This window comes from Argopecten irradians, chromosome 6 (genome assembly GCF_041381155.1).
Source record: "Argopecten irradians isolate NY chromosome 6, Ai_NY, whole genome shotgun sequence".
NCBI lineage: Eukaryota > Metazoa > Mollusca > Bivalvia > Pectinida > Pectinidae > Argopecten > Argopecten irradians.
This window is the reverse complement of record NC_091139.1, coordinates 34,750,232-34,773,629: the sequence shown is the minus strand read 5'-3', so window position 1 is coordinate 34,773,629 and position 23,398 is coordinate 34,750,232. Positions and strand designations below refer to the sequence as shown.

The window sequence follows — 23,398 nt, the reverse complement described above, 5'->3', positions numbered from 1 at the left end:
CATAGGAAAATTAGGTTTTACAATTCAGGAAACATCCCTCTTTTGAGAAGATCAGGTTAATATCATTTACTCAGGAAAATTAGTACAGGATTTATATTTCAGGAAACAATGGATTTTTACCTAAGGACAGCTCAACTAAACCAAACTAAATCTAGGAAATTGGAAGGTTTTTCATACAGAGACATGTACAATGCACGTCAAAATGATAAAACTGCAAAGGGTACTTCATAGCAAATACAATGATATTAAAAAGAATAATCTTAATATATTTAATGGCATTATATGTGGTTTCAAATATCAAAGAAATGTTGACAGTCTGTACACTTAGGTTTCAGCCAAATACTGTACCAGAACTAAAACAAGACTTAGTCAGATCTTTTCATGCCAGTTTAAATTTTTAAACAAAATGATGAAAAAAACCATGCATTTTGTTAAAAGGTTAAGAATTCCCTCAACAGCATTTTGATCTATCAGAGTTACTGTCCTTCTTATTTCACTCTGTCAGTACCAACAGATCTATGAAACATTTCAAACGAAGGGAAGTAACTCTAAGACTAATCGAATGCCTCAACAGTGTTAGCGGAATCAGCAGAACAAATTTATTTAAAACACGCTACAGAGTCTGACATAAAAATTATACATACATCAAGTTTTGGTAGATTTGACATTTACATTATATACACATACACATAAATAATGTACCAAATGGAGATACTACTAGATATATCTATATTATCCTATTGATAAAATGAAGAAAGTCAAAAAGACAAGAAAGAGAGAGCATTGAAAAAAATACCAGTTAGAATTCATTTCTTTATGGTAAATTTAGATCACCAGAATAAAACTTCTAAAATGACTTTATAGAGTGTGTGTTGGAGATGGGATTGTGAAAAGGTAAATTAGACTAGAAATGGAACGTGTATGTAATTTGTAGATACAAGTTATAATGTCAGAGAATGACAGTACTCCGAGTGTGTGTATAATAATGAGGAAGGATTAACACAGTGTAACACACATATACAGGAATCAGTAGTACAAACTACAATTGTATGAATTGTAGGGTGGGGATATATTAGTCCGCTAAACCTGCCTATATTATTAGGCTTTTTTAATTTTTTTTTTTTTTTTTGCCTAATATATAGTCTATATATTAGGCAAAAAAAAAAAAAAAAAAATTAAAAAAGCCTAATAATATAGGCAGGTTTAGCGACTAGGGATATATCTATGAGGTAGTTGTAATGGATTAGGAGGGGGGGGGGGGTTATACAATTAAGCTGGTTTAACAATATATGGTTAATTCTATATTAGAATAATTTTATTACTGTGGTGGGTGGACGGGGATGTCAGAATTGTAATTGTATATGTGTAAAGAGAGGGGGGATGAGGGTAGGAACAAGATTGAAGTAACATTTATTTATTTATTTATGACAAAAATTGCAGCTTTGCTGGTACCACTGTTTGAGGGGATGGGGACAAGAGGAGGGAGGGGCAGGGTGCTGGGGAATTAAAATGCGAGTTGAGAAATGGTGGAGGCAAGCAGGGTTCAATTAAATTAAGACATGTTGAGGGTATATCAATAGTGGAGTTATATACATTTCGTTGGTACCATGTTCGTGATGGGGATGAACCTATTTATCAAGGCAGCAGACAGAGAAAGTAGAGGCCCGAACACATCATCTGGGATTTGACTACCACCCAACAGAGGCTTCATGGATGATCTGACAGTGACTAATACAACACATGTCCAGGCCCGGTGGATACTAACTGCACTGGAGGACACTCTGGAATGGGCAAGAATGAAGTTCAAACCCAGGAAGTCCCAGAGCTTAATCATCAAGAGAAGCAAGGTAACGGAGAAGTTCTCGATGCTTATTCAGGGTGAAGAGATTCCCTCAATCGTCAACAACCCAATCAAGTGTCTGGTAAAGTGGTGTGATGCTCGCCTTAATGAATCTAACAATATCAGGAGGGTGCAAGGACAGGTGAAAGAAGGACTAAGAGCGATCGACAAGACAGGACTTCCAGGGAAATTAAAGGTGTGGCTCTTCCAGTACGAACTTCTACCTCGTCTGACTTGGCCGCTCACATTGCACATCACGAAAATAGAGGAGGAAATCAGGAAGGCCAAAGTGGTGGAGATGGGAGCCCAGGGAGTATGGATGAGGTGGGGAACTACAGACAGAAGACTGTCTTGGTTGGACATCTGGCGTATGGAACCTTGCCGAATCCAGTTCCTGTTGAGGTCAGTTTACGATCTACTTCCCTCGCCTACTAACCTCCATAGATAGGGCTTGACTGAGACTCCATACTGTCCATTGTGCAACAGACCAGGGAACCTTGCAAATGTACTATCAGGATGCAATGTCGCCCTTACGCAAGGACGCTACAGATGGGGGCCATGACAAGGTGCTAAGGGAACTGGCTGACATCATGGAGAGGGAGAGAATTAAGAAGCGGAAGCCTGCTAAGAGTTGTACATTCATCAACTTTGTATGAGGCGGAGAGGGAGGACACACTTCTTCAACTGTTCACCAGGGGGGTATCCTTGACGGCACACAGAACTGGGAGATGAGGGTCGTTCTAGACAGGAGACTGGTATTCCCTGATATCATCACGACCAATCTGAGTCCAGATTTCCTCATATGGTCAACGCAGGGAAAAAAGATGGTCATGGTAGAATTGACAGTTCCATGGGAAGAAAGATGTGAGGAGGCATTTGAGGGAAAGAAGGGGAAGTATGAAGAATTGGCAGGTGACATCAGGGCCCTAGGATGGAGTGTTTGGGTCTTCCTAGTGGAGATCGGATGCAGAGGATTTCCTGCACATTCAACATGGAGAATGTTTGCAGCATCGGGTGTGAAGGGCAGAGACAGGAAAACAGCAGTGAACCGACTGTCAAGAACAGTAGAGAAGTCGCCCAGCTGGCTGTGGTGGAGATGACAAGATGTGAGCTATCCACAGACGGGCAGTGATTTGGCCAATCACTGTCGACTCGCCATCTTGAGGACGGTCCAGGTTAGGAGTCGAAACTTTCAGGGAGAGGCTGACGACGTCTGTGGAGCTGCAATCCAGGGATTGTATTTATGTTAAAGGTTAATTGGGCTGACATTATCAAATAATACGGGAATATTGGGAGTACACTAGCTGACCTCTATGTACAACTATATAAAAAAATGTCAAAACGTAGTGGTAATATTATTTTACAGTGATGTTAGTCTGAAAAAAGAAGAAGACGAAAATCAACATTGACAGCTGTGACAATATTAATTTAAATGTAGACAAGACTAGTATTATATCATTAATTTGAATAAAAGGGACCAGGGTTTCATAGTGATTACTGAATCAATGTAGTGTGTACTGAAAATCTAATCTTGAGGGAATTTGACATTAAAACACATCAATACACCATACTGAGTTTTTTTTTAATATTTTGTAAAACATTTATGAAAACAAAACAAAATTAAATAAATCCCATTTTTTTTCTTTTCTGAAACCGATATACCTAAATAGTTTTACCTTTGTTTTTCATAGCACAAAGTCAATTGCCCATGCACCTCTCATAATACAGTTTACCAGGTAATATTTATCTATTATCGTATCTGACATTGTGCCATTTACCAGTGATCTTTCAGATATAAAGACAATTTATACTCATATAATCTTTAATGGCTAATTAGGCTTAACGTCCTATTACTGTGTAACAGCTGGCATAATTTAAGGACAATCTAACTCCCCATGCAGTATTTGAATGATCAGCTCATGTGGTTATTTATTTCATCACAGGAACAGGTCATTTTCCAGTATAACCCATTCAGCACTGAAAATTTATAATGGACTGAGTAAGCCTCTGAATTGGGAGAGTTCAAATGTATTTTTAGGGATAAATAAGTTAAGATTTCCAATTCATATTTATCAGAGTTCCTTCCCTTTGTTTTGATTGGTCAGTACTGACTGAGTTAAACAAAGGGAAGACACTCTGATTGATCAGAAAGAGAATTCCTAATAACAGCACATATAATACATGACCTGTGTATATTTTATATAGCCAAGACTATGATGTATTTTGTGCACATATACCATGCAGTAATTTATAGCAAATCTGACACAATTATGAAACTTCAAAGTGTATCAAGTAAGCATTAAAAGGTGACAACAATTAACAAGCACCTTTGCTGAAAACAAAACATCATCACATACATGGAGAAAAATGCAATAAAATTAACTAATCTTAAACTATAAGAAAGACAAAATGCTGCATCCTCTTCATTCAAGTTTTCCGCTCTTCTCCTCATGGCTTACTTCATTTTTATTGTTATCCAGCTTCGCCCGTACGACTTTGTGAGCACCTTTTATCATGCGTATACTCCACTTTATATTTAAAATGTCCAACAACAAACAGGTGATTATCATCACTGTTGGAACTTTTCCTAAAAGAGCGAATTCTTCTGACCCAAGGTAAGTATAAACAGTGTACCAGAACTTGGGCATAGTAAGTACTCTGGCCGAAACAAAAGTACATGTCATGACAACGCCGTTTACAATGAAAATTGTACTAGTCCTGTCACAGTTAATTTTATCCAAATACCATCTGAAACATAATAAATGTTCAAACATTAATTTACCCACTGGCATCTATAACACAAACACCAAAACATTTTTGACATATAGGTTATCATTCTGATCTGTCTGAGTTACTTCCCTTCATTTAACTCTATCAGTACTGACAGAGTGAAATGAAGGGAAGTAACTCTGAAAGATCAAAATAGATGTTACAGTCACATAAGATTCATGTAGGGATCGTATGTGACCATGACCCCTGGGAATATCGAGGATGACACCCAAAGGCCCTGATCACCAAGAGAAGAAACAAGGTTGATTTTGTTCATGGGATTGAATGACATTAAAAGAGAATATCCATGCAGCCCTAAAGTATTTTTAGCCAGAAGATTACAAAGAGTTATATTCAATTACCACTGGAGATACTAGTACTGACAAACATTATGAGGTATCCAATTAGAATTATCATGAGACTGGGATCAAACCTGTTTTAATATAGCAAAGATTTCATTGATTGATTTAATCTACTGGTAAAAAGTTCTGATTTCAGGATCATGTATTGATTCAAAGGGTTAAGAGAACTCTCAGTCTGATGAAAAAAAAGTCAGGACATTAAAATACATTGATTTTAATTTTGAAACCTAATAAATCAATGACTTAATATAATTTTTTTTATAATTACCTGGCCTGACCACCGTAATTCTTATAAAGAAATATCAAAATGATTGATAGTATATTGAAGATATTAACTATTTAATAACTAGCATTTTTTCTAATCCAATCTAGACACTAGATTTAGACACTGATAAATTATTTCAGTATTTAAATTTCATTCTCCAGATATATAAAACACAAGAAGAATGTCATCCTTTTGTAGCATTACCTTAAATTTACAAATACAGTGGAGAACTCCGCCATAATTCTGTAGTTGGCAAAATAGGTGAGGACCCCATAGCTCTGTAATAAAAATTAGTAATTTGTTAATGAACATACTTATTAACATATTAAACTCATGTTAATTAATATTTTTATTGGTCCTATACTTCAAATTCTCAAAAAGAAAATGTGCAAGCCAACTTATTTGTTAATAGACATTAATGCTAATTGTTATGCTATGGCTGTCAAAAGTGTCAAATAATTTTTAATCTCTGATCAGGTACTCTATATTGACTGAATGCCTGACAGTAGAGAGGTTAAGCAGCCTTACGTATGTGTACAGGTATGTGTAGGTGGGGATTTCCATTAATTTAGCGTGTATGACATCATCATTTTATGTTGTCTCTATCTTTTACACATAGCCATAACTTGTAGCGCGGCGATTAAACGTATGTACAAACGTGTAGACAATTCGGTTTGAATGCCTTTGTATTTCAATGTATTTGATATTATTTCTCTTTTTTAGGATTTCTGCTGTATTACAGTGTGTAATTGCGTTTGAATAAGGCTCAAAACAGAAATTGATAGCTGAACATAGTTAGCAATCATAACTCTATACACATACATGTCACAAAACGTTGTTTTCCTGATGTTAGCAGATAACGTCAACGTGTATGTCTACGTGTAGACTAGTCTACACATTCCCATACACGAACAGGTAAAGTTGCTCAACTTCCTAGTCTCTATCTAACCCTTCTTGCTGGCAAACACACATTTCCATTCAATGTTGGAGCAAACACTATACCATATACAATACATAACGCAAAGTAATTTGCTGTATGTGGGCGATCCATCAAGCATATTGTTCTAACAAGAATTCCACGGAAGTGGATGTGTCACCTGCATAGCAGTTTAAACATCACAAAAAAGTTATTTATAGTTGAAAATATTGCTAATAACTAATATAAGTGAAGTTATCAAGTCCCATAACACTTTCAAATATTGACGGATTTTGACCATGAGTATCAAACCCATCTGAGATCTCATTGATATTTAGCAATATACAAATAATTCGGTTAAAATCACATAATGAATACAAAATTTATTGAGCACTAGCCAAGAAATTGACTGTTTTGATAAATTTAAAGGATATTATTGACGGATTTTGACCAGTATAAAACCCATCCTAGATCTCATTGATATCAAGTAATATACAACATTAGGTTAAATCGGATAATAAGTATTAAAATGTTATTGCATGGAAAGCAAGAAATTGCCTATTTAACGATTTTAAAGTCCCTAACTCTTGTAAATTTTAAGCAATATATCAAATTTGGTTGAAATTGAACAATAAATACTAATGTTATCGAGCGGAAATCTTGGATTAATCTATCTTGATGATTTTGAAGGTCTGTAACTCTCACGTATATTGACAGATTTTAACTAGTATCAAAATCATCAGACGCGCTGACCATACCGACATAGGGATACCTATGTGTTGCATTTGTGTTAAGGCATCACAAAAATAAGCATTTGCGATCCAAAAAGTATCTTATTGGAAAAATAAATAATATCCTCAGTTAAGTTTCCTTGAGTTTAAAAATACAATTTTACTAAAATTCCATATCATAATCACTTTTACAAAGCCATAACTTTATAATTAGAAAATGTCCATGAAAAATCTTAAAGGATATTATGGCAATATCAAAGGGAATATATTATACACTTACAAACACGAAATAGTAGGCATAAGCTGCAGACCCATGATGAATATAATACATAATGGCCTCCATGTTCTGGGGTGCATCCATCATCATTAAAATGGAATCTGTACAAATTAAAGCATATAATATAATACTATACAGTAATATATTTGTGATTTACTGTATAACAAATAGCAAATACAGTATAAAAAATAGGTATTTGTTACTGTGTAACAAATAGATATCTATACAATTGTAGTCAAAAACATTCTTATAACTATCAGCAATTGATTACAACACAAGGTATTAAACTACATTCTTATTTCTTAAAAATTCTTTGCATACACTCTGAAGTTACATATTACACAGTTAATTACCCTGTTGCAGGAAGATCATGAGGTCAGGTGTGAGTGTAACGTATACATTTTCAAAGAAACAGGTGTAATTTGCGCACACAAACTTATAACGCAACAATCAATGCCTTCTGGCAAGGGAAGATAACTCTGTATGAGATCCTTTGCTTTAAGGCCTTCTGGTTTCCTCTCAAGGATTTTGTTCATTTTTTTATATTTTGATATTAGGAATACCCTGATCACAAAAACCACCTTATAATCATATCTCACCAGGTTAATTTTTCTTACAGGGTTGCTTAAAGATATGTACTAATGACTTAATATTCCGGATTTTAAGATGCTCCACCGCTGACAAATGGTATTTTTTCGCTATCAAAAACAGGAGCAGACGATTTTGTGTTTTCCTTCAGTTGCAAAAGTTACTTACTTAACACCATTACCACCATTGAAAAGTTTGAGCTTCTAATTTTACTTTAAGTTAATCAAAGTGCTAAGGCCACTCATAGACGCTTTGAATGAAGGACTCAAACAAAGGAATAAAGAAATTGGTTTTTCATTTAAACATTGAATTTAGTATACTAATTAAGTGTGCAGTGTTGAATTTTCATCATCTCTTCAAAGACAAAAAAATCATAAGTTAACATAGCCGTATCTTCATATCCACTTAACATTTAAGAATATTTATCGGAAAAACATAACATTAGAAATATTACGATTTCTGGATATATTTTTGTTTCCTTTTTAGAAAATAACATAGGTTACTTTGACGACTTTTGACTAATAAATCATGGCCAAATACTTTTGCCAAATAAAAGTTACATTATTTCGTTACATATAAAACTCAGGTTTATTTTAAATTCACAAGAACACTAGTCGGTAACATCAAAAAAGCTTCATGTAATGCATCGGACTTTAGCAAGTCTTCGTAAGAACTGAACTGTACTATATCCAGCGGCCCCTGATCATGTGTGATGTTTGTGATGTGTGGTAACACAGACTACAGATAGTTTATGCGAATTTTAAGTCTTCAAAGGTCGCTACTTTTTTAATAAATCCAAAAACACAACGAAGAAATCACGATAACTGGTCGCGACCCAGTACTGGTTGGCGACATATTATCGTGAAGAACACATTATCGTGATTTTTGCTTTGCCGACTTTTGAATAATAATAAATCATGGCCAGATATTTTTGCCAAATAAAAGGTACATTATTTGGTTACTTAAAACACTAAAATTTCTTTTGAATTTATAAGAACGATAATGTCAAGAAAACTTCATGCAATGCATCGGACTTTAGCAAGTCTTCGTAAGGCTACCGTACATTACACGCCAATATAAGTCCTTTTGTCATTCTTAGTAGCTCGTATATATATATATATATATATATATAGATCTATATTATCATTATATTTTGTTAGTTTATGTTGGTAAACTTTGTTCTTTTTCCCTTTCAATATATAACGCAGTTGTCGATAAACAAAAGGCACAACTAGCTCCCAGTGACAGAACAAGGGAGGAACCTCATTACTATTAACTATTACTGCGCAATAATATCATCAAATATAGTTCGTCAATGCAACCGAAACAAAAACATCTATAATCGTTATAAGAACTTTCTTTTGCAATTATCTTCCTAACATTTCATTACATTAATCGTTCAGTAGCATGAATTACGTAAAATTGAAAAAAACATACACAATCCAAAATCCACCGAAAGTCTGCCGCGGAGGAAGACATCGAAGAATGCGCTGTTCGTGATTTTTGGGACCATACATGACGCGTAGGTATACATAAATCATAGAGTCACTACTGAACACTTAAAACATACCGTCTATGGTGCATATGTATGTACAAATTCAATGTTTGTGATTTTTAATACCAATGTTCGATTTATTTATCTATCAAGTAATATGTAAAATGAACTAAACAACATTAAATTTTCATCACGGAGTGGTTTTATTGCTTAGATGTGCACAGGCTCTCCGAGCGTACCTAAGAATGCTGTTTCACAACATCAAAAAATATGAAAAATGATTCATTGCATCCCGAAAAAATTCTGTGTCACTATATCCTATATGGAATGAAGTACTAATTGCGCATGCACCAATGGCGAAACAAATTAGTTTATATTATTTTTTTGTGTTAATTAGAATTATATATACACAATTAAACACCAACTATTGTTCAAACAATGAATATCATTTATGCACTGTTGGAGGTGGAGCATCTTTAAGGATTTTAAAATGAATATTTCCTCCGTGTAACAACCCTTAACATATAAATAATATGCCTGTAACATGTTCATACCTTCAGTAGCTAATATGTGATATAGAATTCATAACTATATCCAATAAGCTGGGTTTTCCAAAATAAAATGAAATATCATTATTTTAAAATTAAATCCGGACCCAATATTAGTGAAAAATTGCATCAAAATAGTCATGTTTTCTTTTTTCTGAAAAAATGATCTCAAGAAAAATGAATTTTTTAGAATTTCCATGAAGATAGGCTTATTTGCAATAAGAAAAGCCAATAAAAAGTATACCTCACCACATTATTTTCAAAATATGACCGATTTACCCTTTAAATTTTGGCCTGAAAATGTTAAAAAAAATATAGGCGAATCCGTAGCACTTTTCAACGTTTTATGTTATTCATTTACCCTTGTTAGTTTCTATATCTTTTATATTATTGGAGCATACCATATAACACAATAATAACATATCATCTTGATGATTTCATTTATTTATTATGTAAACAAGGACATAGTCATTCAGATCCCCCGCCAATGGAGATATTCAGAGCAAGAAGTAAGTTTGATTCATGAGAAAGTAGGTGTGTATGAAAAAAAAACAGGAAAAGGAAGTTGCGCTAAAGAAAGATGGAGTATAAATTAAGTGTAGTTAAAAGATTTCAGCTTAATTGACCCCTGTGACCTTGAAAGAAGATCAAGGTAATTTATTTTCACAACTTTGATAGCCCTTCATCCCAGCATGCTGCAGGCCAAATATGAGTACCCTGGACCTTTTGGTTAGTTAGAAGAAGTCGTTCAAAGATTTTAGCCTTTTTGACCCCTGTGACCTTCAAAGTACGTCAAGGTCATTTATTTTCACAACTTTGGTAGCCCTTCATCCCAGCATGCTACAGGCCAAATATGAGTACCCTAGACCTTTTGGTTAGTTACAAGAAGTTGTTCAAAGATTTTAGCCTATTTGACCCCTGTGACCTTCAAAGTAGGTCAAGGTCATTAACTTTCACAACTTTTGTAGCCCTTCATCCCAGCATGTAACAGGCCAAATATGAGTACCCTGGATCTTTCGGTTAGTTAGAAGAACCCGTTCAAAGATTTTAGCCAATTTGACCCCTAGTTACCTTGACAGGTCAAGGTCATTTATTTTCACAACTTTTTGTAGCCCTTTATCCCAGCATGCTACAGGCCAAATATGAGTACCCTGGACCTTCTTGGTTAGTAAGAAGATGTTGTTCAAAGATTTTAGCCAATTTGACCCCTGTGACCTTGAAAGTAGGTCAAGGTCATTTATTTTCACAACTTTGATAGCCCTTCATCCCAGCATGCTGCAGGCCAAATATGAGTACCCTGGACCTTTTGGTTAGTTACAAGAAGTTGTTCAAAGATTTTAGCCTATTTGACCCCTGTGACCTTCAAAGTAGGTCAAGGTCATTAATTTTCACAATTTTTGTAGTCCTTCATCCCAGCATGTTACCGGCCAAATATGAGTACCCTGAACCTTTTGGTTAGTTAGAAGAAGTCGTTCAAAGATTTTAGCCTATTTGACCCACGGTGACCTTGACAGTAGGTCAAGGTCATTAAATTTCACAACTTTTGTAGCCCTTCATCCCAGCATGCTACAGGCCAAATATGAGTACCCTGGACCTTTTGGTTAGTTAGAAGAAGTCGTTCAAAGATTTTAGCCTATTTGACCCCTGTGACCTTGAAAGTAGGTCAAGGTCATTTATTTTCACAACTTTGATAGCCCTTCATCCCAGTATGCTACAGGCCAAATATGAGTACTTTGGGCCTTATGGTTATTGAGAAGAAGTTGTTTGAATGAAAAGTTTACGCACGGCGCACGGCGGACGACGACGGACGGTGCATGATGACTATAGGTCATCCTGACCCTTTGGGTCAGATGACATAAAAATATGAAAATTGATTAATTGCATCCCGAAAAAATTCTGTGTCACTATATCCTATATGGAATGAAGTACTAATTGCGCATGCACCAATGGCGAAATAAATTATATATTATAATATAATATATTATTTTTTTGTGTTAATTAGACTTATATATACACGATTAAACACCAATTATTGTTCGAACAATGAATATCATTTATGCTCTGTCGGAGGTGGAGCATCTTTAAGGATTTTAAAATGAATATTTCCTCCGTGTAACAACCCTTAACATATAAATAATATGCCTGTAACATGTTCATACCTTCAGTAGCTATGTGATATAGAATTCATAACTATATCCAATAAGCTGGGTTTTCCAAAATAAAATGAAATATCATTATTTTAAAATTAAATCCGGACCCAATATTAGTGAAAAATTGCATCAAAATAGTCATGTTTTCTTTTTTCTGAAAAAATGATCTCAAGAAAAATGAATTTTTTAGAATTTCCATGAAGATAGGCTTATTTGCAATAAGAAAAGCCAATAAAAAGTATACCTCACCACATTATTTTCAAAATATGACCGATTTACCCTTTAAATTTTGGCCTGAAAATGTTAAAAAAAATATAGGCGAATCCGTAGCACTTTTCAACGTTTTATGTTATTCATTTACCCTTGTTAGTTTCTATATCTTTTATATTATTGGAGCATACCATATAACACAATAATAACATATCTTGATGATTTCATTTATTTATTATATAAAATATAACGAACCAGTTTCAAAGTTAAATTTATATGTAGGCCTGACCTCAAACTTTCAAAGATTCTAATTCAGCAGGAAATATATCAGCTTTTTCTGGGACAAATAATTTGCTCTGTGTGATATACTATATTAACATGGATTATTTTCCGTTATAGCATCTTTCAAATTATAAGTAAAAATTTTAACAAAAAGTGAAATGAAAATATTTTCCATCAATTTTATATCCGTATTTTGTTTGCCCTTTTCCAGACAAAAATTAGTATACTTGTAACCTATGTTGAGTGTCTATTGAAGCTGGAAACTCAAATGTTTCCATTCAAAACACTACTAACTTCGGTATACACATACTGTGTAAAATTATTTGTATTCTGCAAAAAGATAGGTATACAATTATAATGATAACGGTCATTCATTTGATACTACTGACGTGAAGTTTTTCATTTTGGGTCCCCATAAATCCATGTGTATTCCATCTGATGGTTTAGCAACTATTATGATTCTTGGATTTTACTTCATGCATGAATCTTCAAAATTATGCTAAATTTATCGATTGTCATACCTTTAAATTGATACACTTCAAGCAAGCACTCGAAAAGGTTCTTAGACAAAATACTTGCTCGAATGCCGATTTCAGAAGCGAGTTGATAGATGAGTACGGAGAAATAAAATATGTTTGCCGGGATCCGGATAGCGACGTTACAAACGTATGACGTCACAGAAGGGATGGTCTACATTAAAGTTTTTTTTCACATATAATATTCTATTTCTTATTTGAATAAGTTTTGGAATCAAATTATTGCCTTACTAATGTAGCTTTACTTACCTGCCATAACAAATCCACTCAGAATGGCACAATTTACTCTTATCACAGGCCTGTCACTCCTGTGATAGAATATAGAAGTTATTTTAAACCAAACTGATGAGGTTATACTAATCAATGAAGATGTCGCAGTAGCACATCAAGCACCTTAAGTACCAGGTACACATTATTATGGAACTTAAATAAACATGCGTTGAAAGGAAACATGACAGCAAAATCATATACAAAGTTACAGAAAACATCATGCATTGATTTTCTAAATTTTGATTAAGTATCCCTTGACTTATACAGTATTTAACCATTTTAATATTATTGATACAATATGTAATGCTGTGGTAGTATATTTACCAGGCAGGATCCTTGACAACTTCTTCATCATATAGTAGAGTATAAACACATATTGCACTGACCACAGTAGAGTGTAGACATGATGACAACCTGGAATAGACAGTACAGTATATATATAAACGCATATCGCACTGTACATAATAAACAATGACATACAGTATTAAAACAATTTCTCATTGTCAATGAAATATGTGAAATTTTATCGTACACGAAAAGCAGGTGGTTTATTATAGTATATATATACAGTGTAATATATAGTAAACCAAAATTGTTTTTGCAAGCAATAAAATTCTATTAGATCATGACTAAATACTTATTTACTGCAACTAGTATTTTCACAAAAAAACCCCAAAAATATTACCTAGCATTCCATTCATTCTGGTCCACTATAGAAAGAGTTGTGTAGGACTTTGACAGCTTTGGAGAAATCCAAGGAAAAAGTTTTTTGTACAGATACATAGTCAAACAAAACGTCAAGATGACCACTGGGTAGTAGGTCAACTCAAACACCAATCCATTGTGCATTCGACTCATGGCTGTGTTCTATGTTTGGACGCTTGATATAAAACAGCAGTTTACCTCGTCACAGTCTGAAAAATAGTCAAACATTGGATTCAGATATACATTTGTTAAATCAGCATTAACCAACGTAATGTAGCGGTAGCTGTAACAGATGTGACAGAGTATATGGTTAATCATATTTAAATCATCTGACTGCCCTGGGCCTGTGGACAAAAATACAGGAAGAATATATATATACATGCATTATGCTATGAAGTAATGAGCTTTTTTTTTATTCTACTAACTACTGAACTACAGTTATATTTCTATTTATACTTCCTTATAAGAATGAAGTGATACCAGTCAGAGAGACTTTTTAGGCCTTTTGATTACAGATATTGGGAAATATCAAGGTAACAGGAAGAAATCCTTCTCCAAGTTTCAATTCATTAAGCAAAGATGTGCGCATGCATTGTCAATACAAACTTTAAGATAATGAGAATGATATTTTCCTTGTAAATCTCTCTATGAACATAAAAAATAATATTAACAAGCTGCATCATTTTCTTAATCTAAATCTTTACCTGTGTAAGATATTGAAACCATATGAATCTTGATTTTACGAACCCTAGGTATATCAAACCTTGAGGTAAAATGCACCTATATACTTTTATCTGCATGGAGATATATATGCTAAATCGTGTCCGAGGACTAGGATACACATATACTGAGAATTTACATCATACGTACATCATACAGTGATGATCATGAGTGATCACACCCATCAAAATCTCTTTACTTACTAGTGAGACAGATGTCTATAGGGATCAAAGGTGCCTGGCTTGTCTTTAAAACTATGAACTACAACATCTCACTCTTAACAAGAGATCCCAGAGGGATCTTGGCGCCCACCTAAGAACGATCTTTGTCTGACAAAGGAAAGAGGGATCTTTTCTCTGCTTTTCAAGCTTTTACTACATATTACTACACATGAAATTTCAGAAAGATCCTTTGACTGCTTTCTGAGATATATAACGGTAACAAACTTTAATTATCAAAATCCTTGATAGCTACCTGTCGGCCATCTTGTTCACCGATCGGTCCTAAAATGCAATATGCACAACTACACCCCTAGAAGAACCTGCACATACAATTTGAGACAGATCCCTTCAGTATATTCTTAGACATAGCGGAAAAAAACTTCAATTGTCAAAATCCAAGATGGCGCTCTGTCGGCCATCTTGTTCACTGATCGGTACCAAAATGCAATTTGCATAACCAGGGACCTAGGGGAACCTGCACATGAAATTTGAGACAGATCCCTTCAGTACTTTCTAAGAAATAGTGGTAACAAGCTTCAATTATCAAAATCCAAGATGGCGTCCTGTCGGCCATCTTGTTCATCGATGGGTCTGAAAATGCAATATGCACAACTAGACCCCTAGGGGAACCTGCACATGCAATTTGATACAGATCCCTTGAGTACTTTCTGACAAATAGTGGTAACAAGCTTTAACTATCAAAATCCAAGATGGCGGCCTGTCGGCCATCTTGTTAATCAATCGGTCCCAAAATGCAATATGCACAACTAGACCCCTAGGGATATCTGCACATGCAATTTGAGACAGATCCCTTCAGTACTTTCTGAGAAATAGCTGTAACAAAGTTCAATTGTCAAAATCCAAGATGGCGGCCTGTCGGCCATCTTGTTCATCGATCGGTCCCAAAATGCAATATGCACAACTAGACCCCTAGGGGAACCTGCACATGCAATTTGAGACAGATCCCTTCAGTACTTTCTGAGAAATAGCGGTAACAAACTTCAATTGTCAAAATCCAAGATGGCGGCCTGTCGGCCATCTTGTTAACCGATTGGTCCCAAAATGCAATATGCACAACTAGGCCCCTAGGGGAACTTACATGTGAAATTTGAGAAAGATCCCTTCAGTACATTCTGAGAAATAGCGGTAACAAACTTTAACTATCAAAATCCAAGATGGCTGCCTGGCGGCCATTTTGTTGACCGATTGGTCCCAAAATACAATATGCACAACTAGAGCCCTAGGGGAACCTGCATATGAAATTTGAGAAACATCCCTTCAGTACTTTCTGAAAAATAGCGGTAACAAGAATTGTTAACGGACGGAAGGACGGACGGACGGAAGGACGGACGACGGACCACGGACAAAAAGCGATTTGAATAGCCCACCATCTGTTGATCTCACTCTTAAAAATGAGCCACACACCTGTTTTCTGGGGTGGGTTTATAATCACCAAAAACCTGGTACTTCCTTGTCTTAATGGTCATGCATATATACTAACCAATGACCCTAAAATGGCATTATAATACAAGGATGTTATCAATGTTATTGGGCAAAAGCTTAAGTCTTTAATTCATTTTGAAGCACATGTGATAATGTGAAGCTCTACAGACTTGCTTAATTATATAATTGTATTGTCAGACCACTAATGAAATCAATAGACAACATTATTACATATGTACAGCATCCCCAGCAATTGGCTCTGGTTCTGTGGGTGAATGTCAGGTAGGGAATTAAACAATAATGCCAATAAAATATTAAAGGGAAAGTAACCCAACTTTGTTAGCTGTATAATCTATACCTTGACATTAATGCATGGCACGTACATATACAGTTTAGCTATAGTTGTGATATGCTGGCCATGTGGATTTCTAAAATCGGGTTAAACATATGCACATTGTATGAAGGTCATTAGATATATTGCTATCTAATGCTATGATATAAAGCTTATAGATCCCAGTAAGAAGAAATACCCTTCAATTAAATATTATTATTTAAAGATGCTCCACCGCCGACATATGATATTTTTTCACTATTAAAAACAGGAGCAGACGATTTAGTATTTTTCTTCAGTTACAAAAGTTAGGTACTTTACACCATTACCAACATTGAAAAGTTTGAGCTTCTAATTTTACTTCAAGTTAAAAATATGAAAAATAATTAATTGCATCCCGAAAAAAATCTGTGGCACTATATCGTATATGGAATGAAGTACTGATTGTGCATGCACCAAAGGCAAAATAAATTATTTTATATTATTTTTTGTGCTTATTAGACAAATATATACACGATAAAACAATAAAATAATGAATATCATTTATGCTCTGTCCGCGGTGGAGCATCTTTAAAGTTGCAACGTAGGGAATATATTTTAAGGCATATTTAGAAAATACTGATACACTCAGGGTTTGCGTAGCCGTTACAATGTAATGCCGTCCATCCCCATACTATTTTTGTTTTAAAAACATGTCCATGTATGGAAAATGAAAATTAAAGGACCCCACTTTTTTTCAAAGTCTACTGTAATTACATAAGGGGATTCCATTTTATATGATCATGAGACGGACCCCAAAACTGAAACTATATTCTATAAATAATTTTAGAATATTATTATGACTGCCTGTGGTGTAACTTTTGTAGAAGTATTGGCATGCATGGTCAAATTTGCCATGTATTAAGTGGTCCCAAGAAAAGACAAAGTATATAAATATAAGTACCCAAAGTAGGAATCAAGTATATCAGGTATAGCAAAACATTTCAGAAAGATTCCTTTGATTAATTCTGTATAGTAATATTATGTTAAAAAGTGAAAAGTATCTCCATGTATGAGGCATGCAAAATCCCTATCATCACAATCCAAGCTTGTGGCTATGGCTTGTCTTCTTTTTTTTACAAAAAATATTAGAGAACTTCTTATTTATTAGACTTCATATACATTCAATCATATTTGCTAGTAGCCTGCCAGTTAGCTATATAACAATAAATTCCATAATCATATAACTTAATTTCCATCAGATATAGGTACTAGAATATAAAACATACTTACCAGGGTGCAGTAATTAAGTATATGTAGTGTCATGTAATGTGCAACAATTAGATGCAGAATGATCATGAGAGAATTTCTCACACTATATGTAGCACATATAATACTTATTATCCTGTAAGATAGTGACCTTTAATTCAATTTTAAGTCAAGTCTATATACTTGTTATCAGATTAACACGATCACCTGCAACTTTACTTAAGGTCATGCAGATATAGTGCTACTATATATATATATATCTATAAGAAATAAAAACAGTAATGACTGAATAGTGAGCGCTTTCGCCCCATTCAAGGGAGTTCTTAAAAAACTCCCTTGAATGGGGCGAAAGTGCTCACTAGTCAGTCGTTATTGTTTTCATTTCTTATAGATTTCGTCCGTAAGGATTTTTCTTTTAATTTTATCATATATATGTGTGTGTGTGTGTGTGTGTGTGTGTGTGTGTGTTTATGTGTGTTTTAATTTTATCATATATATGTGTGTGTGTGTGTGTGTGTGTGTGTGTGTGTGTTTATTCTCAGATGATATTGTCATGTACATATGTATATATTCTATTAACTGTTTTAATGACTTCCTGAATCTTAATGTAGATAGATGCAAATACACCAGTAGATACATGGTCATATTATGTGAGAATGATTATAATTGACTAATACACTGTCTCAGCTATGATAACCACTACTGATAAGTACACACAACACTGAACATAGTTAACAACTTGTAATATCAGCTATAAAGGTGCTTAAAAATAAAATACACAGGTACAATGGTGTGAGATAAAAATAAAAGTTTGCTGGATTTGCTTATAAATGACGTTTTGACAAGTCAAATGGAACAGGACTTGTATATATAGGGTCTACACATTTGTATAATACCATCATTGTCTCTGGAATGTCTTGTTTAGTCGATTATCAAAGTTAAGTACACATACATTGAAGTTATATTTTTGGCCTGAAACTTACTGTGTATTGTATAAAAAAGATGTTGTCAAACAAAATCTTTGTAAAACTTCAAACAATTCAGCAATAATTTAGAAGAAGATTTGATGGAATTCAAATTTGACAAATATGACGTAATCTAGCTTAAGCTGCCCACCATGGCCAGCAGCTTGTCCAGATTTTGTTGTTAAACATTTCAACTAATTGATCATCTAATGGTGAAAGATGTGAAAAGGCCTTCAGAGATCTGAATCCGATTTATAGTTATTTGTTCATATAATTGTACATAAGTTACCTGTGATATTAATATTGTCCTCAGTAAAATGAATTGCCTGCCTCAATATTTTAAAATGTTGATAATTAGGCCGATGGACATCAATATTTCAGATAAGCCTTTATAGATAGATAGACATGTGGGCGTGTTCGTAATCAGAAAAAAAATTCTTGAGTAAGACGTCGACTATATACCTAGCTAATATATATATGTCGGTAAAATATTACTTGGTTGATTACTCTATTTGTAATAATTAGATATAAATACTTGATAGTGATATATTGAGATGGACCTCTGATTTATTTTGATGTTGTACTTGTTATCTTATGTACATTGACACATTATTATAACATGGTTTATCTGTTAGTGGTATATCATATAAGTTTAATGTACATGTCAGAATGAGACAGCAGCAATAATTAGAAAATCCCAAATAACAGCAACAGTAATTTACAAAACTTAAAATTGTCTAGACAAGTTTTGGACTTATGATTTTCCTGTGGGACTAGTTTTCACTATTTATTTAAGAGTGCTATAGTCAAGATATATATAGACCAAAAGCCTTAATAACATTTTTCAGTCTACATCGTTAACTGTCCCAATTGCAATTTCTAGCTCATATAAATTAAAATAATTATAAGAAATATAGAAGATGATGGATCGGAATGTTATCAATAAATTAAAGACAAATTTCAAAGTTAGAAACATGTTCATTTTGATCCCATTAAAAAGACTTGAACAAATGATGATGTTCGAATTCAGTACTATCAACAGTGATATTTTTGGGTGCATTTGGGGACGAATTTTTTGGGGCCGAAAATTCGGCCCCTTCCCCTACAGAAATTTAGCTGTATTTTCCCAATTTCATGTTAATATTTTCCCAAATAAAAAAAAAACCTATGCTAAATACATTTTTGTATATGCATTTCAAGGAAGGAAAAATGTAGAATTTTCCCAACTTAAAAGGTGCAGGCCTCTGAAATGATCATATGCAAAAATCACTGACATTTATTGGTTTTAACAATTGAATGTCCGATCAACCACCATGGTTATTTCAGGATGCTCCATTGCCGACAGGTGTAGGAAAAACCACTCCGGGGAAAAAACACAGATCAGCAGTCAGTTCCTGTATGGCAACTGCCCCATATGGGAATCGAACTTGCAATCCTGAGAACAGGTGGAGAATTTTTGGTAATATGTCAATTATGACTTCTTAACCACTTGCTCACTGCGGCTCATGAAACGTTTACATATAGCGATTGCACATACAATGACTTTTATACGGTCATCATCCATCCTTATGCCCTATCGGTCATGATCACAGAATTAGTAACCTTTGTTTGAACAATAAATATACACACAACTTTGTAACATCATAATGATTTAGGTTCATACAGATTGATGTTGAAATTAGTGTTTTTAGAACACATTCAGGAGAATGGTTTTATTTTCTCATATTTAGTTGTAGCATTGATCCAAGACCTATTGGGTGGGGATAAAAACTGTAAATGACAGGGCCACAGAATAACCCCTGCCATGGGTGTCCTTGGTAGCCAGTATAATTAGTTACATTTTTAAACTATTCATTTTTATGAAGTAAAAGAATATGAAAGTTTGAATCTGACTTTATTTTTTATGCCAATTAATAAGGATATGATAAAAAATGATCGTTATAGATACATTTATTGTTAACATCAGTTGTTGATCGAGTGACACGTACTGACTTTCATGTAATGTCAGCACATTTTAATTATGTAAGTGCAGTCTGCGACTTTAAGCACTAGTCTGATGCCCATGACAAGTAATTTCATGGCCGTATATAGTAGTGCTAATTGTAATGAACTAGTCCGATTTGACAAGTGGCTCCCCGCCCGATTGTGTATTTAATTTCCACTAGTGAAATCACAGGGTTTACTAGTTCAAATTACTTGCAGCAAACAAAATTAATGTCACAGACTGTAAGTGTCATATGGTCAGAATTTCTTGATGAACTTTCAAAATCGCTAGCATTGACATCAGACAGAACAATTTGTATTATAACCAGTAATGGAACTGATACATGTTACACGTACGTGATACTGATGCGTAATTATGTTTGTGCCGGATTAGTATCTTGGATTCTCCGGTGGTGTAAGATGGAATGTAACTATTTGTAATCTTCCTTCTAAAATGATGTTCGCTCGCACGGGATATCATCTGTTGATGTCATTTCATCACCAAAAGAAACAAAAGTCATGCACAAACATTATCGAGAATAACGTGATACATGAATTATCCCATTTTATGTAGGATTTTTTAAAGGCAAATTCATATCGGTGTTTTCTAAAAAATGGGAAATTATCATCATCATTTCAATTTAGTCTGACTCAATATTCATTAACTATTGAGTCAGTGTTCAGTAATAAAAAAATGATAAATTTATGATTTTAATTATTTTTGTTGCTGTTACATGTGATTTATATTGCATGTTAAAGATTTAAATTGTCAAAGACGTTTGAAAATGAAACATACTACATGTATACACAAACTACAATGTATGGATTCAAACAAAATTTTTGATTTACAACCGATACTTAACAAATTGAATAGCAGACTTACCACACTGAAAGTGGGCCACGTGCCAAAAAAACCAACTGACAGGACCCAAGATATTGTGCTTGAAATGTTAATTAATTGGTGATTGCCATTTATAATCCTATATATTTTTATGTCTGGTTGATATTTTGCGTCCGTACCCCGGTTAGTTTTCCTGCGCTCTCGGCCAGCCGACTCACCTGTAATGGCCGCCATTTTTCGGATGCATTTGATTGTAAAGTCCAAAAAGTTGTGGAACTTTGCCACTGAAATCGGGACGCTTCAGCAAACGTAAACTATTAAAAAATGATGTTTCCTATGTGGAACGGACTCGTACAGGACATTATATATTAATAACTGATACTGGAGGTATATTGAGATATCATTTGCGGTTTTAACTTAATGCCATGATTGGGAAAATAGTGACTGATTTGGGAAAATACAGTGTTATTTTTCAGTTGGGACTGGGTCAGTTTACCGAACCCTATAAAGGCCTGGCAAAAATCCTGGAAGACAAAATAGATTAAAGAGATGAGATAAAATGCATATTTGGTCATTTCATTGCCTTTTAACAAAAGAACATTTATGTTAATATGCCGATGAATTTTCCCAAATTCACACAGGGGCCTTTAACCAATTTATCTAGAAAAAGCCCTGCCACTGAACTTCCATGTTACAACCGAGAAAAGTGTGCATGTCTTCATTATCAACAAACACAACGAAAATGACAGAGAAAAGTGTAATGATCGTTGTTAGTATTTTAAATATGAAGCATAGCATTAATTTCTAATACCATTTATTTACTACTCTTAAATTACCAGGCTGTTGTCCGCCATTGCTTGATTTCGTGTTCTATGAACGTGAAAGGACCGTGAGTATACCATTTAACGAACCCATTCCAAGTTGGCACACTCGGAACGTTCCGCTAAATGGAACACACGGCTAGATGTGCCAGACAAACTGGTTCGTTCCAGCAGATTGTCGCGTACCATTTAGCGGAACGTCAGGAACGTTCCGGAAAAACTGGAACGTTCAGCTAAATGGAACGTCACGCTAGCGCTGTTACGTATTGTAACCAGGCCTCAATTTAACATAACTAAAATGTTAACAACTTCCTTAGAAACAATCGATGATCGGAAGAAGTAGATCTAGTTATGACAGGGACGACTCTTATTAAGTTGATGGATTTGTTTTTATTCTAACTCAAAAAAGCTTTTTACATTTTGCATTGTCAGCTTCTTGTCATTTAAAACTATTCCAGCTATGACCAATAATTATAACAACATCTGACCTGGCGATTTCATATGCCTTCGTTGTTCAAACTATAGGCCTAACTGAATGATGGACATTTTAAAATCGCCATGTCGAATTACCGGACGACCCGAAGACTAAGGATCTCGGTGCTAACACGTCCAAAATCGATCGAACTCAAAACTGCAGTTCAGCGAGTGCTGCTCTGATATAGGCCTACCTCATGTGTAGCGTTCGTGTATGATTTTTAATAGAACAATATGTGTTAACAAACCATAAAGAACACTTACCAGTTTTGCAAGTAAAATATCCATGAGATATTCTTCCGTAAGTCTATCATAAATGGCAAAATTTACGTCAACACTAAACAATCATGGCGCCAACAGTTGTTCACGTAAACGCTTGTAACGCAGCTGTAGACAACCGGAAGTTG

The 23,398-nt window shown here is 34.4% G+C and overlaps 1 protein-coding gene across 2 annotated transcripts; it reads right to left on the bottom strand.

The window, feature by feature from the left end:
- Positions 1 to 1,214: 1,214 nt before the first annotated feature.
- Positions 1,215 to 23,384, bottom strand: LOC138325716 (TLC domain-containing protein 4-like). 2 transcript variants are annotated; one of them, XM_069271554.1, is made up of 7 exons: positions 23,256 to 23,384; positions 13,925 to 14,153; positions 13,564 to 13,653; positions 13,219 to 13,277; positions 7,164 to 7,261; positions 5,441 to 5,514; positions 1,215 to 4,588 (listed from the first exon to the last, which is right to left on the bottom strand). In XM_069271554.1, exons 2-7 carry the CDS (start codon positions 14,095 to 14,097, stop codon positions 4,264 to 4,266), a joined length of 819 nt encoding a protein of 272 aa, XP_069127655.1. In that variant the 5' UTR covers positions 14,098 to 14,153; positions 23,256 to 23,384; the 3' UTR covers positions 1,215 to 4,263. The 2 variants fall into 2 exon arrangements, with proteins under 2 accessions (XP_069127655.1, XP_069127656.1); XM_069271555.1 differs by lacking the exon at positions 23,256 to 23,384 and adding an exon at positions 14,649 to 14,700.
- Between the last annotated feature and the right edge of the window lie 14 nt (positions 23,385 to 23,398).